The sequence below is a fragment of the Thunnus albacares genome, chromosome 21 (assembly GCF_914725855.1).
Source record: "Thunnus albacares chromosome 21, fThuAlb1.1, whole genome shotgun sequence".
Taxonomy (NCBI): domain Eukaryota; kingdom Metazoa; phylum Chordata; class Actinopteri; order Scombriformes; family Scombridae; genus Thunnus; species Thunnus albacares.
The window spans coordinates 15,790,820-15,806,037 of record NC_058126.1 but is presented as its reverse complement, the minus strand read 5'-3'; the positions used below and the strand labels follow the sequence as shown (position 1 = coordinate 15,806,037).

The 15,218-nt window shown below is 39.1% G+C and overlaps 1 protein-coding gene across 4 annotated transcripts in view; it reads right to left on the bottom strand.

Annotated features, from left to right (window-relative positions):
* myripb (myosin VIIA and Rab interacting protein b) overlaps positions 1–15,018 on the bottom strand; it is a 114,821-nt gene extending 99,803 nt beyond the window's left edge. For 3 of the 4 annotated variants that reach the window (XM_044340047.1, XM_044340049.1, XM_044340050.1), the window contains exons 1-2: positions 14,714–15,017; positions 5,917–6,122 (exon numbers count right to left, since the gene is read on the bottom strand). In XM_044340047.1, coding sequence (XP_044195982.1) covers positions 5,917–6,026 — 110 coding nt within the window. In that variant the 5' untranslated portion in view covers positions 6,027–6,122; positions 14,714–15,017. Of the gene's footprint in view, positions 1–5,916; positions 6,123–14,713 lie in introns of all 4 variants that reach the window. The other variant, XM_044340048.1, reaches the window with a different exon arrangement.
* Positions 15,019–15,218: the final 200 nt, after the last annotated feature.

Sequence of the window (15,218 nt, the reverse complement as noted above, 5' to 3'; positions counted from 1 at the left end):
TTAGGGAGAAAAAAAGCACATGTACAGTTTCATTTTTAGCCCAGCCCTTGGGACATCATAGGATAGCAGAAATGTGACGCTTCAAGTGTGTATATCATCGACTGCATATGAAGACAGACGTCATGACGGCTCCCCAAAAGTGAAGCCAAAACATCTCCTGGCTGGCTGCAGCATAAGTCATAAATCTCACTCCCTCCATGTGAGTGGATAAGACATGAGCCAAACTAAAATATCAAGTACATGTCAAATAAATTTTTCCCAAAGATGGTTTCTGTCATTTTAGGTAGTTCTTATTACAATGATGTTTATCCACGTGCTCATTTTTTTGATAAGTTTGTTTTTAATTAATTATTTGATTATTACGTCATGATTGATAGCTGTGACAGCCACTCTCAAACCTCTATCAGGCTGCAGGATGAGAGAGGGGGCATGTCCCGTGGGCCGCCATCCCGTGGAAGGACGGGATGACGGCCCGACTCTACTTGCCAGACTCTGGCACCAAATGACATTACACAAGCAAGATGGCAGAGAGGAGATATTTTGGCTTCACTTCTGCATAGCAGTAGGAAGTGGAGATGCGTTGTCCATCTTTATATACAGTCAATGGTGTATATGGACAAAGAATTAACAGGTATGGACTTCACCATGTCATCTGATAGGTAATTAGGATAATTTTTGAGTTAATTCTAAACCATATAATAATCATAGGTCTAATCACCTGTGTGGGTGCACCAACGGTGTGCAGGACCTTTAATACATGACACTCAAATTGTTACTGTTTGAACAGTCAACAGTTACAGTTATTGTTATATTTGATGTTTAAGACTAAAAATCTCTGCTATCAAACACTTTCAGGACTGGTAAACAGGAAATCTGTTTCATTTTCATTTAATTTGAGAAAATATCTGAGACATCCAGTCTCTCATAGAAGCCAGACAATCATTTATGTTTGCCAAGAGTGCTTTTGTACAGCGGTGTGTCATCAGCATACATATGAAATTATATATTGAAATGTTGAATTGAAAGCAGTAGCAAGCCCACTGCTGTGCAGTAATATCAGAAATCTCCTAACCAATGGCCACAGAAGATTTTCTGATACTGTACCAAGACTAATAACTGGTTTCTAACAATTTAATCATGCAAAATCAGATTCTATAACACAAAGTTAAGCAAAAACACCTCGCTGAAGCCTGTGTGTACTTGTTAATAAAGTCATGTTGTCATGGCAGAATATTTGATTTGTTGTACTATTTGAAATAACACTAATATACAGCATGACAATAAAAGCTCCCTCAGACAATGATAAAAGCATTAAAGTGCAGAGACATCATAAACTAGCTGCAGTTGCCCACATTAAAACTTGAAAATTAAAACTCGAGTTGAACGTGAAAAGTGCAATGCAGATTGCCCTTAACTGGGCGTATAGCTGAGTGCATTATTTTATTTACATATTTAATACAGTTCAGTATTTATGAGACAGAAGGTAATATCAGTCAAGTATTTCAACATTTCTTATTATTCAGCATGGGGGAAAATTAAAATGGAGCATTTAAAGTGCCAGCTGAGGCTTATAAACTATCCCATGAATCCTTCAGCAGGGTAATTTATAACTTTACAGGGCTGATTTCATTCAAGGAAGAAAAGGAAATGTCAGCCATGCATGGAAGAGAAAACTCCACAGGGAGAGTGCTACCTGCTGAAACACTCAACCACCATCTGCTGTGAGTTTTCATATTCCTATTCATATACTGTATACTGCAACATTTTACATTTCATATGAAAGGCAAATGGGTTTTCTCTGTCTTTATGTTCCCTGGCAGTTTGTGGCAACACCAAAATGCTATTTTGACCTTGACTGTCTGCATTGTACAAAACAGAAGTACACAATCACGAACACACAAAAACTTACTTTAATCAGATGAAGTGGAAAAAAGATTGATGCAAATTAAATTCATGAGACAACAGATGCCACCAGATACTAATAGAGGACATGCCATTGTTCTTAAGATTAAATGCAATAACATTACCTAGTAGTGGGCATTACTTGCTACTACTTCAATTGGAAATGTAGTGAAATGGTGTTATTATATCAGAGAATTTATATTTTTAAACTAGGAGAGATAGATATATATATATATAAAAAAAAAACAATCTATTGATTCTGTTAAAGATGGGCTGTAAGAATATTCTGATAAATAGTATGCATAAATACATTCAGTTTAGTTTGTTTTACTCATGAATAGAGTTTCTAAAAAAGTATAGTTTTGAAAAATGTGTGTACTCTCATTTTCTGCTACTCCACTACTAATTATTCCACTATATTTACTGTATTTGACAACTATAATTACTAGTTACTTTGCAGATAAAGATTTTACATACAAAACATACGATCATCTTATAAAATATGGTGCATTAATATTGATCAAACCAGTAGTTAAAATGGCTCCACAAAAATACAAAAAAACATACAAAGATACAATATTAAAAAATATTGTATCTGACAATACTTATTTTATGTATGTTTTGCTGATAATACTACTGTATTTTTACTTAAAGATTACCTCCAGACATGTTGTAAGACATATAAAAATAATCAGATTGTAATGATAATTTGGGTCTAATATGTTTTTTTCCCTCACAAAAAGTATAATTACCTCATTAAAACCTCCATTGAAAAATCCAGAATCAATGAATATGCAAATATTGTTCATTTCAAAGTCCATTCAAAGGAAGGATTTTACTTGAATTTGCACAGTAATGTAATGAACTTTCACTTAGATTGTGTATCTGAATACAGAGAAACACTAGAGCTCAGGAGCCAAGACTTAAATGGGGCTTTCAGGAGGCTCTGCCGGAGGAAACGATGTCTAAGAGTTGAAGCACAAATTACAACAAAAATGAGGGAAAAAGCCATTTTACGAGATGTGTAATTGTGTAACAGATTAGCAGTTTTAACTGCTAAAATAAGCAAATTTGACTGCCAGCTTGCATCTAATATCCACTTTGGAAAACTTTGCTTTTAAATCAATGAACAAGTCATAATAACTAATAAGACTACAAATGAAGAGCCTGATTGCTTTTATGAAGAACTGTTGCCTAATGAGTATCTCTCCACTATTACATCAAGATTAATCCATTTATCTTTTTGCAGTAAACAGCGGTAATAACAGCCTGCGAGGCAGAAATTCTTTTTGATCCATCATGACAGCTTGGTGGGATAAAATTTTACGGCCCAGTAATTTGGAAATACACCATCTTTGTTTTGAAACTGTTTCTGGGAAAATAAGTTGAGTTTGACTTTTAGCAGCACAGACTAACGGCTGCTCTCTGGTTTGTGAAGCAACTTTGTTATGCTCCTCAGAGTACAGCTAAGATGTTTAGTGCTCCAAGTAAAGCAGCCTAATCACTCGTGGCATCCACTCAAGAACATGAAACCACTGAGGATCGCTGTTCAAATCTGAAGAAAGACATCACATTTCCACAACAAAATAGCTGATGCTGGGGGCCTGGTAGGTAGTCAAAGGGACATATTTGTTTTTTACAAAATTATAGGGTACAACCACACTTAAAAACACGGTGAAAAACTAGTTTTGACAACAGAGAAACTGGAGCTTTAACATTAAAACTCCCCCCTCATAGTCCTGCTGAAACAACACAAAGCAGCCACACTGATCTGACCACACATTTGATGGCCAAACCCCAATGGAGGCCTGTCACAACCAAACTGAATCCTTCCCCACTCGAATACAGGCTGTCACAGGGAGAGAAGGGAGGGAGTGAAGGACGGGAGGTGAGGAGGAGGAATGGGCCAGCACTTGTCGCATGTTAAGTAAGAAGCTGTGACACCGGAGCAGAGCCCTGAGGCCCAGCCCAACTGACCCTGACAGACCTGACAGCCCTCAAGCTGAAAACACAATCTTCTTCCTTACAGCAGGCTGTACAGATGGAGACGCTGCAATAAACCATACTACTGTAAAACCTGTGAAGAAATAACTGCAGCTCAAAACGCCGTAGCATAAGCAGCTTTGTTTAAAAACCATGCTTCCATCTTTCAACAGACAGCAACAGACGTCAAGTACAACCTCTGGTAAATAAAAGGGATGTTCTGGATTATATTGTAAAGTATAAATACATTCATAAGTGAAAGGAGTGTCAGGCTGTCTTACTGAAGCCTTGACTTCAAATGCATAAACATGTCATGATGATTAATGGTTGGTTGGCCAATCCCGTCACTTAAAATGCATAAATTAAATCGTCTGCACGCAATGCTGTCTCTATATCACCAAGGAATGATTTGATTACATTTACCATGACGCATGTGCGTGCAGATGCACTGTTAGTTTCTGACCAACATCTGAAAAAAACATCTTTGCAAGCCAAACTGAAATTAAAATTATTTTTTTGCTAAGAAATCAATATATAGAGTTTATCCTTTGTGTTTGTTTTGACTTATTTTGTACCTTACATGGTCAAAATTGTAATAACCATTATTTAATTTTCTGCAGTCACAGCACCCCCTAAATCAGTGTTCTCCAGTGAGCGTGAATTTATGGTTCCAGCTGTCAGTGTTGGTACTGGTAATTTGATTGGTGCAATATCTGTGTAGATGAGCACTAAAAATGGTTCTAAAAATATCCTTGAATTCTAATTGCTACAAAGGAAGTTGGGGGCAGACTTTGTCAGCCCTATCTGTGATTTGAGCACTTCTTATACTACTCCATGACCCCATACACTTCTCCATGTTATGATCACAGGGTAACCTACGGAGAGTTGGGGTTACAGGACAGTCTGGTCATTCACCATCACCACAACTGGTGATGAAAGAAAGACAGCTAATGCAAGCTAGACCTCCTCCTATGTAAAATGAGGGATGACAACAGCTCTAAATGTGCAGGAGCTGCTGATGACTCAGTGGGTGTTGAAATAACATGAACAAAAAGTCTTTTTTTTGGTCTATTACCGCATACATCTCTGTAATCACATGCACCTTCATCACCTGTCCAGTAGCAGTGATAACACTAACACAGTCTACATCAAGTTAACTTTACAGGTAATGAAAATGTAGCTGAATGTGTCCAAAACCATCAACCAGCAGCACAGGTTAAAAGCACAGAAGCTCCCCTCACACGACTATGAGACACAGAGTGAGAATAAACATTTTTTGTTTGTACCCCAGCACTCCTCATTAACCAGCTGCACTGCCCAAAGCTCAGATGCAAATATGTCCAAAATGCACAAGCTGCAGTATCATTATAATTTATATTTCCTTACATAAAAAGTGAGGAGATTTCACATTTCAGTTTGACAATCAAAAGACGTCAAGCAATAAAATTACTGTGGTTGTAGAAAGGAGACTTAAAGGACCAGTGTGTAAGATTTAGTGGCATTGAGCAGAACAGACTAGTGTATAATCTCCTGAAAATAATAATTGTTGTGTTTTCTTTACCTTATAATGAGCCCTATATATCTACATAGGGAGCAGGTCCCCTTCCACAGAGGCTGCCATGTTGCACCGCCACATTTCTACAGTAACCCTGGTTGGACAAACCAAACAGTGGCTCTAGAGATAACCTTTCGTGACTTTTGCGGCCACCATAGGTTCTCCTACACAGTTGGAAGGGGATATGAGGGGAGGGCTATTCAGTTAGTTGCAATATGCAACCTCACCGCTAGATGCCACTAAATCTTACATACTGGTCCTTTAAACCAGACACTGCAAGTGCATGATAAGTGCCTGTCAGCTGAAACAGCTGCACACACTATATCTGGTCATTTCTGCTCACAGGCGAATGTCAGTTCTCTTTATCAGCTCCTCTCAAATCACCCTGTATGTGTCACCTCAAATGTGTTAAATACAAAAAAAAAAAAAGTGTTAAATACTAGGAAAAAAATGCTGGCAGGGAATTCCGATCTCACCTCAGCCTCTCCTCCTCCTTCTTTCTTAGCTTCATGTCCCGCTGGACCACTTTCAAGACATGCTCAGCCTCGTCATCCGTCAGGCCAGACAGGTCTAGCTTCCGGCCCATCGTTCCTGGCCTCGCCACGTCAGGCTGCTGCTGGTCCAAGAGAGGAGGAGGAGAGGCGAGGGCACTGCTGCTCTGGGGGCCGAGGCTGGGATAACCCTGGAGGAAGACAGACAGATGGTGAAATTAAAAATGTGTTTGTGCATTTGTAGAATCAATTCACTCCTTTAGAGCTGAACATCAATGTGCTTGACATTTAACTTGTCACTGTGTCTGAAAAACACTCTTGTACACCTGGTATTCAGTAATTTATGACTTTCATCAACTTGTATTAGCTAAGGAATTACCACATCAATAGGTCTCTGGCACAGTTTATGCTTGTAATGAACAGATATACAAATGTTGCATTTTCAAAAACAGCTATCCAACAGAAAGATACACTGAAAAGACAGTATCTCAACATGCAATGCATGTTTAGTTTTATGACTTGTGAGCAAAATATATTGTGGCGCCAGTTGCTTGCCTGCAGCATGAACCTCTATGTATGAGGAAGCCGAAAAATGGGGTAAGGGGTTTGTTTCCAAACCAGAATGCAGTGGCTGGAAAGATTTTTCCTTTTACTGTTTCAGGTCATTGCTAATTTGATACTTGAACTAGCCCCTAGGCAGAAATAAACTAAACTTGTTAACCCAAAGAATTTTTTCTGTCCTTGTTCTGATAATGGTCTCTTCTTGCTATTTCAATGCTGTGAAACAGTAACCATCATCTCCAATATGTGATATATACACACACTCAGCTGCCAGTTTATTATAAAAAAAAAATCCTACCTCCATGAAGATTATAATGTTGAAACTGTTTCACAGAAGTTTTGATTACGTTTTCTGGTCAAACGTAAACAAGGCTAAGTGTTGTACAAAGTATGGAAGCTTTATATGTCAGATCATGGACGTTTCAATCACATCTTTGTATTTATTTGCCTTCTGTGCAATCAGATCTATTTTTTGCATACAACATGCAAAACAGACAGTGATATAATGTCTTTATGATTATGCGTGGTCAGTGTTTATTCAGTGTACCTTTGACTATCATCTATTTTAGCCATATATGTTAAAGGTTAAGAGAGAGGCCAGGGGTCACATAGAAGAGAAAACAACACTCCTCAGGAATGTCAGTTTCTGTTGACTTAAAGCTATAATGTATGGAATTGTGTGAAGGACCTTATAGAAAACATATGTGCTTTTGACACCAAATGGATGTATGGCAAGAACTTTGAATGTTGTTCCAGATGTTGTGGTTGGACTGTATATAAAGGATTACACCCTGTTTCCTTCTGCCTATCATTGCTTACTGTATTCTGTGTGCTGTGACAATGATTGAACCAGGCCTGATATAATAAATATTTAAAGATAGTTACTTTGTGGACCTCAGATTATTCTTTGGATGAGCAGAAATCACCTTCATTAACAACACTCCCTCACAGACAGGGAGCTGTGCAGACCACAAGTGTCTACAGTCAACAAAAACAAACACAGTTGCAGCCGCCTGTAACTGACTTCTTTTTTTATTTCACTGTGGAGTCATTTTGTCTGGTATGTGGCAGAGTGGGTGTGTGTTCTAATGTAAACATACTACCTTACACTAACTAGAGCGCTGTCCTTGTCCAAATAAGATATCCAGCTAAACAGCATATTAGTAAGAAATTAGGCTGTGTAATCTTGTTTCATATCATTTGCAATGTTGACAGTCAACCTTTTATATTCAACACTACACAAGATTACCATTACAGTAAATGGTTTCCAACTTTGTATTGAACCAACTTAAAAACATGTCTGACACCAAATATTTTTGGGGTGAGAAGGACATAAGCAAATTTAGACAGAGGAGGAAGTGAAGAAAGGGTGATGGAGAGGAGAGACCGAGGAACGGCCCATAAAAAAGGAACACAGAGAGATGACAGGAGGAAGGGAGAAGCGGAGAAGGATGGGGAAGTGGACAGAAGGAGAAGGTCCATTAACTACGGTGGCTAAACAAGTAGATGGGAGTGCACAGGCAGCGGAGAGAGCAATGATGACTCAGAAGGCCAGACATTATGTCCGTTCTATTATTGGGCCAATAGCTTCATCGACAGAGTGCCTCTCCTCTCACTCAGGGTATCACTCATTCCTCCAGTTCAGCTCAGGGCCCGTCTCTTGACAGACTGCTGCTCAACTTTACCAGATTTCAAAAATGAAAACAAAAAATTTAGATGCATTTCTTGGTTTTATATAAACCAACCAAGGATTGATGAGTCATTTTTCATCTTTTAAAATTTCCAAGGCTATATTGTGCACCCAATTCGCTACAGTGAAAGTCATCTCTATTTATTCAAATGCATATTTTAATATACTTTCTGGACTATCTGTCTGTTTAAAATTGAAGAAGTGGTTGTCATTTCACAGAAAAAGCTTCAGGGAAGCCAAATGAATATTGTTTTTCAAGCTATTATCTTACTTCATCCTAACAGATTTCTCCATTGGGGACTTTTTATGAGTCATTTGTTTCACTAGGAATATAGAACAATTCCTAACCCACAAGGGCAAATGCAGACACACACACACACCGACTCACACTCATATACTCAATCTCACACGCACACAAAGTGTGAGAAAGAGCTTTTTGTCACATTCTCAGCTATAGCGAAGAAAAGCTGCAAAATCTCTCAGTCTCAGAAATCTGGTATCACAGTGTAAATACAGATTGTCACAATGCCATTCACAAACTCTCCTCATTCAGTTGCTGTGATAAGAGACCTTGCCCTTTACGTCTGAAAAGGCTCAGTCTGACAGAAACAGACTATATAGCCTACATAAAATGTTAAAATGCACACTGGGCCACATGTGGATGTATATCACCCACACATATTAAACATGTGCTCTCAAAACACAATATGGCTGTCAGGCACCTTCAGTCCTTTGCTTCTTTAACCTAAATCACATAATAACTTTATATAAAACCTCTCAAAGTCACATTTTGTTGCTCTAGGTGGGTGGTCCTTCTAGTTTTACCTCCTGTGTTCCTACATATCACAGGAAATTTGTTTACATATATTGCCTAAGCCTGCATGCTAGCACACCTTCATGTTCAAAGGAAGTGGCATTATGACATCCATTTATATTACACAACGCCTAATGTCCCCTGAGGCCTAAACACTTTATGCGTCCAATTTCCATCCCATTGTTGCTGGCAATAATAGTTTGAAGCCTGTTAGTTGTAATCTAAATAAACGTTGCAAAATATTAGGCTACGCTGACTGAAACATAACATTCATCTTAAGAAAATAAACACTAAACGGGTCTTCGTTCATGATTCATCTGCCTAACTAAAACTAAAGGAAGGACTGTGATAACAATATTTGGTGCTTCGAGATAAACAAGATGACTTCTGGTGTTAAAAAGGTACCCTGGCTTCCTAGGAAGCAATACCCTACTGTAAAAAAAAAAAAAAAAAGTTCAATCATGTTTAACCATGTTCAACAATCATTAGATGGTCAGGTGATCAGTACATATGAAGCTAACTCGCTCAGCTAGCTAGCTTAGCTTAGCATAAAGACAGGTAATGGGGGGGGGGGGGGGGACATGCTTTATGCTAAGCTAAGCTAACTGACTGTGTAGTCTTATATTTAGCAGACATGAGAGCAGTATCACCCTTATCATCTAGCTTTGGTCAAGAGAGCAAATAAGCATATTTCCCACAATGTTGAACTATTCCTTTAAAGTTTTGTACTAATAATAATATTATTAATTCAAATATTAAATTAAATCTATTGTCCTAAATACAACTCAAATATCATCTCTAACAATCTTACATGGACAACATTTATTGAAGCAATTGGGGCATATCTTTTTCACACTTGAACATCGATCACCTTCAATGTTTTTTATCCCCTCAAATTCTTTACTGACAACAGAAAACCAACACAGTCAAAGTTCAGCTAAATTAAACAAAAATTAAGATGTGGTGAATACTTTATGACTTGAGAGGGACCCACATTCCCAGATTCTCACCATATCAGTCCAGAAACTAAAGTTAGCAGTTAAAAAAAAATCAACCTAGCTGCTCTGTAACATATTACAACAACCAATGGCCCGACATATTTGTCTTTAATCCATGTTACTCTCCCACTGTATAGAGGAGATTAATGCGCCATTACCGCATGGCCATTATTGTATAGGCACGAGGGAAGGCAATTATTCAGGCCTTCTTTTTATAGTGAGTGGTGTCAAGGACATGGATGGAGCATCATTCATGTCTGTGAGAGTGTCTGCCTCTGAAGCTTTAGTGACGCAGATACTTGAGGGTACCAACAGCCACTGTACACACAGTAAATGCATTTCCACTTCTGACAATTTCCAATGAGATGCACACAAACATACATGCATGCACAGACACACACACACACACAAAAACGTGCACATAATGCCTCAAATCTATGGCTTTCTCTATGGACTGGTGTCACCGCCCAGCAACAACACACCCTTAACAATAGTACAGATTTGCTATCAGTGTGTACACAATGGAGAAGAGGGTGAGCTATTCCAACAGAAAAAGTGACACTGATTGGAGACTGCCTCAGCGGTTCAATGCTTCACCGATTCGCTCTCAGCAAAGATGGGTTGTTGTGGGCTTAACTGAATTCCATCTTGGTGAGCTGATGTAAAAGTGAGCTGCATATCTTTACCTCTCAAAAGGTTTGTGCTGTCTTTTCAGCCAACAGCTATCAGATTGTATAGATCATGTTTCCCAAACAGGCTAAATTTCAGCCACCAGAAGCAGCATTTTGTGTTTTGTTTTGGTTTTTTTTGGCTCAGACAAACTATACTTGTCTTATGCCCAATGCCAACATTTTTAAAATTCTGGCTTTCTGCAATAATTGTGCATTACAACAACAGTATGGTTGAATTTAGAGAACGATTGTGGCTATGGCAAATAAAATTTGGATAGGGTATGGTTAAGGTTAGGCAACAAAACCACTTTGTTAGATTGAGGAGGGATCATGGTTACACATAGTAAAAAAAAACACACACACATTAATTGCAGGTCTGCAGTCTCCAGGACTTCAGTTTCCAGTTGCATGAAAGCTATACATGCTACACGCATGCATCCAGCACCCCAGCCCTTCATTTTCTTGTCTCACTAAAAGTTTACATACCCAACACAAACTAACAACTCTATAATCAATACCGTTTCTCAACTTTTCATCCATGCAGTTTTCACATTTACTATAACCTCTGTTTTATTTTAATTTCCTGCATCTGATTGCCGTTGCACCAACTCAGTTTTCTTTAGTGTTTGAGACCATCATATCCTCACAGCTCGATCCAGGATATTCTGGGGATTCAGATGATTTTGATTTACTTTGTGAATTTACAGTCAACTATTGTCAGAACAAAAACATTATTATAACAATTTTTTTGGCAGCTTATTACCAAATTTAACAACCCTAACCACATGAACCCTTAACATGTAACTTAGTTTAGAAGACAACTAACCTACTGGAAACTGTACATTTGTCTGAGCTGAAAAAGACCCAGAACTGTTTCAAAATATAAAAATAAATTGTGGTCACTAGAGTCACATTTTGACTGGCACCACAATGGAGTGTACCAGTGTACTACTGTCAGATTAGAGGAGCAACATGTTCACACTGACGCTCTCAGCACTGAGAGAGAGAGAGAGAGAGAGAGAGAGAGAGAGAGAGAGAGAATGGCTTCAGATAGAAAATAGGTCACACTGATGCATCTCTCAGGAAATTGGTGGAGGAAACTGTCTTTTCCCCAAAGGACACGCCATGTGCATCAATCACCTATATCTTTAATGAAAATATGTACCCACTGATACTAAATAATCCCAAATACACTCAAACAAACATAAAACACCCCGTCCTACAGCATGCTGCAGAGCACTTGGCTCTGCTGCTGTCTGTCACCTCAGAGAGTCAGCAGAGGATGGGCGAGCTGAGGACAAGGCCCTGTTGGAGTGCTAAAAGGGCAGGTGCAGCCAAGCGCTAAATGAACTGCTTGTTTTAGACACTCTCCTTCGGACCGGCGTTTCGTCACAGCCAGAGGGAAGGAGATTGACAACAACTTCACTGACATGACTATTTGAATTGAGGGTGAATACAGTGAACTGACTTTGCAGATCGGCATTTTACTAGCTATTTGTGGTATGAATGGGGAATCGGTGTCCTACACTGTGCTTGAAAATATGTGAGAGGAGCTCACTGTGAATTCTTCAAAAACCAAAGTTGACAAGGTCTTTTTGCAACCCAGGATATGACCACTATCTGTCAACTTGACCACAAGTCATTAAAGAGATGTACCAAGAATTTTGGATCATGAGACCGTACGAAAGCTTTTAGTTGAGGGCACATATACTGGATAATGTCCAACTGCTCCAACATCTAACTTTGAAGTAAGGAACTCAGCACATAGTGTGGACAAGCCTGTCAGTAGTCATAAATTTATAGTTCGTCAGTGGTTACAAACACTCAGCATAAGCATCTGCAAATGAGTCATGGTATGTATCACTTTTTACTGTGGTACAAACCCCATTACCATTACTGCTTAGCAAAACAAACCCACTATAATTGCAGTGGATGGGGAGACCTATTGAAGAAAAAATAATGTTAAGTAATGTCTTGGAAATAGTAAAGGCCATTAATGAACTGTATGACATAATGGACAATCAGTGGTCTGTGGATGTGGTCCTACACCTTGTTTTGACACAGGGAACATACGCTATACTGTCGTAGAGAGTTAAAAGGCGGTTAAGATTACGTCACTGAGTAGATAAAAGTAATCAATTAAATTTCCTGAAAATGAAACTTGACATTTTGACAAAACTTAGGGCTGTAACTAATTTTTTTGGTCTATTAAATGTCAGAAAACAATGAAAAATGTTGATCACCATTTTCCAAAACCCAAAAAGCAACCAAAAATGTCTTGTTTTGTCTCGACCAACAGTCCACAACCCAAAGATATTCAGTTTACTGTCACAAAGGACAAAAGAAACCAGAAAATATTCACATTTAAGAGGTTGTAACCAGAGTATTCTAGCATTTTTTCCTTAAAAAAAATTACTCAAAACAATTAATTGATTATCAAAGTAGTTGACAATTTTCTGTCGATTGACAAGCAACTAATTGACTAATTATTGCAGCTCTAGACAAAATGCAGCTGCCTTGTTTCAGGGTCTCGGTTTGCTGTCTTTGTGAAGCACTTTGAAAGTGGATTTTGAAAGTGCTCTATAAGAGATTCCATAAAGAAAAAATCTATAAAGATCATTATTATTATTATTATCAACACACTGTCATGACTGACTTCATTCACTGGAATAAAAGTAAGCCATCATTAATGTTATTAGTAACACCTGTGCATTTCCTATTATGACAAGTCAAAATGTCTGTTGTGAAAATTAGGCTGTTGTTATTTTGTATTATGGTTTTCTAAATATGGCCAATGCAGGTAGGACATAACAGCTCTAAAGAACTGCATCCCAGCACCTGATCTTTTTTCCAAGTCACTACTGTGTACCAGAATATTTTAAATAAACTATTAGACTGCGGGCGCATTAAAATCCTCACTAGAGGCTCAGTTCGAAGAGCCCTTGATCATTTGTCACCGTTTGACATCTACCTGCTGTGTCATATCCATCACTACCTGACCAATTACCACTCTATACAGAGCAAGAGAGGAGGCTGGTAAGGTGAGAATACTGCAGCTGATCTGTGAAGACACACACACACACGTTTTTTTGACCTGAAGATGCTAATTGAATCTGCCTCTGAGTCATTGTGCATGTGACAAAGAGTTGAACTACTGTAACACAAACACTAAGAATGGGTTTGTAATTCTGGGTGAGTGATCTCCATTTTCCTTGAATGAGTTGCTCAGAATAGCACACTGATTCATCCGGTGTGTGGCTGAATGTATTGCTGGTGTCTCCCTAAAAAGCTTCCCAACATGACCCAGTATCATTGTCAACAGGTGACAGTTTTCACCACAAAACCAAACACCAGAAATAAACTGCACTGAACCTATAATATAGTTCACTTGCCTCCACAACCCACTCAGGGCAGCTGCCAAATAAGGATTTTCAGCTTGCATTCCTTTGGGTTAAAGGTTTTTCTGCAACCACAGACCTGAAACTAAACATGACTTTATCTTAATAGCTTCTGCTAATTAAATCAAAACGTGTCCTATTCAAAAAAAGATGAGTCACATTCTGCACCTCCTGAACCCGCTTGAAGTCTTCTTTCCAGCACTCTGAGGCAGCTTCACCTGATTATTTTCACCCCACTCTCCCGCAAAGATGCCGCATTTTCATTTTAAAAGCATTCATTGCACACACACACACGCACACACACACACACACTGCCACGTTAGCTGTGACTGCATGATAACATCTGTGTGAAATCCTGCGGTGACAAATGTCAGCTTTAGCACCTTTATGGGCAGTGAATCAGGCTGCTTGCTTGCAGCAAACGGCTCTGAAAAGGTGATAAATTTGAAAAAAATAATAAAAAATAAAACATTACAGAAACGTGCATTTTCTTATCAAGGTATGCAAGCATGCACCGAGCTTTTGCAGCTAAAGCAAACACCTGACATCCAGGCTCATGTTTCAATCTTCATTAATTCCTGCCCATTATAATAAGCTAACATTCACCTATTCGCTCTTAGTGCAGTGAGTTGATGTGGAGAATCACTTACACAGGATCAGTGGGTGCCGGATGACCGCCAGTTACAATCTCTTTCACGTTATCCCAGATAATGACCAAAAAAAGGACGCGGAGGGATGCTCCTCTGCGAGTGTAAACTTCCGCGACACCTGTCTGTCTCCCGGATACTTTTGGCTTTCCAGCCCCTTTGGCTAGTCGGCTTATTATTTTCCCCCAAAGCAGCAGACGCAGGCACCGCTGAATGGGTGATCACGAGGTTTGTATTACACGGAGGGAGGAGGAGGAAGGAGTGCGCACGGCGAGCGAGGTGAGGGATTGGCACTCAACCTGGATTCGAGCTGTATTCATGGTGACACTCGGTGGTTTAATACTTGGGGATGGAGCGATACAAGGAATCTTAAAGGGTGGAAATCACAAATAGTTGAGTCTATTTCTGTCTGATCTGACACCTCACCCCCAAACCCCCCACCCTCCAGCCCCCGCAGTGTTGGCTGGCTGGCTGGCTGCTCCATTCACAAAGCCAGTCACAGTGTAAT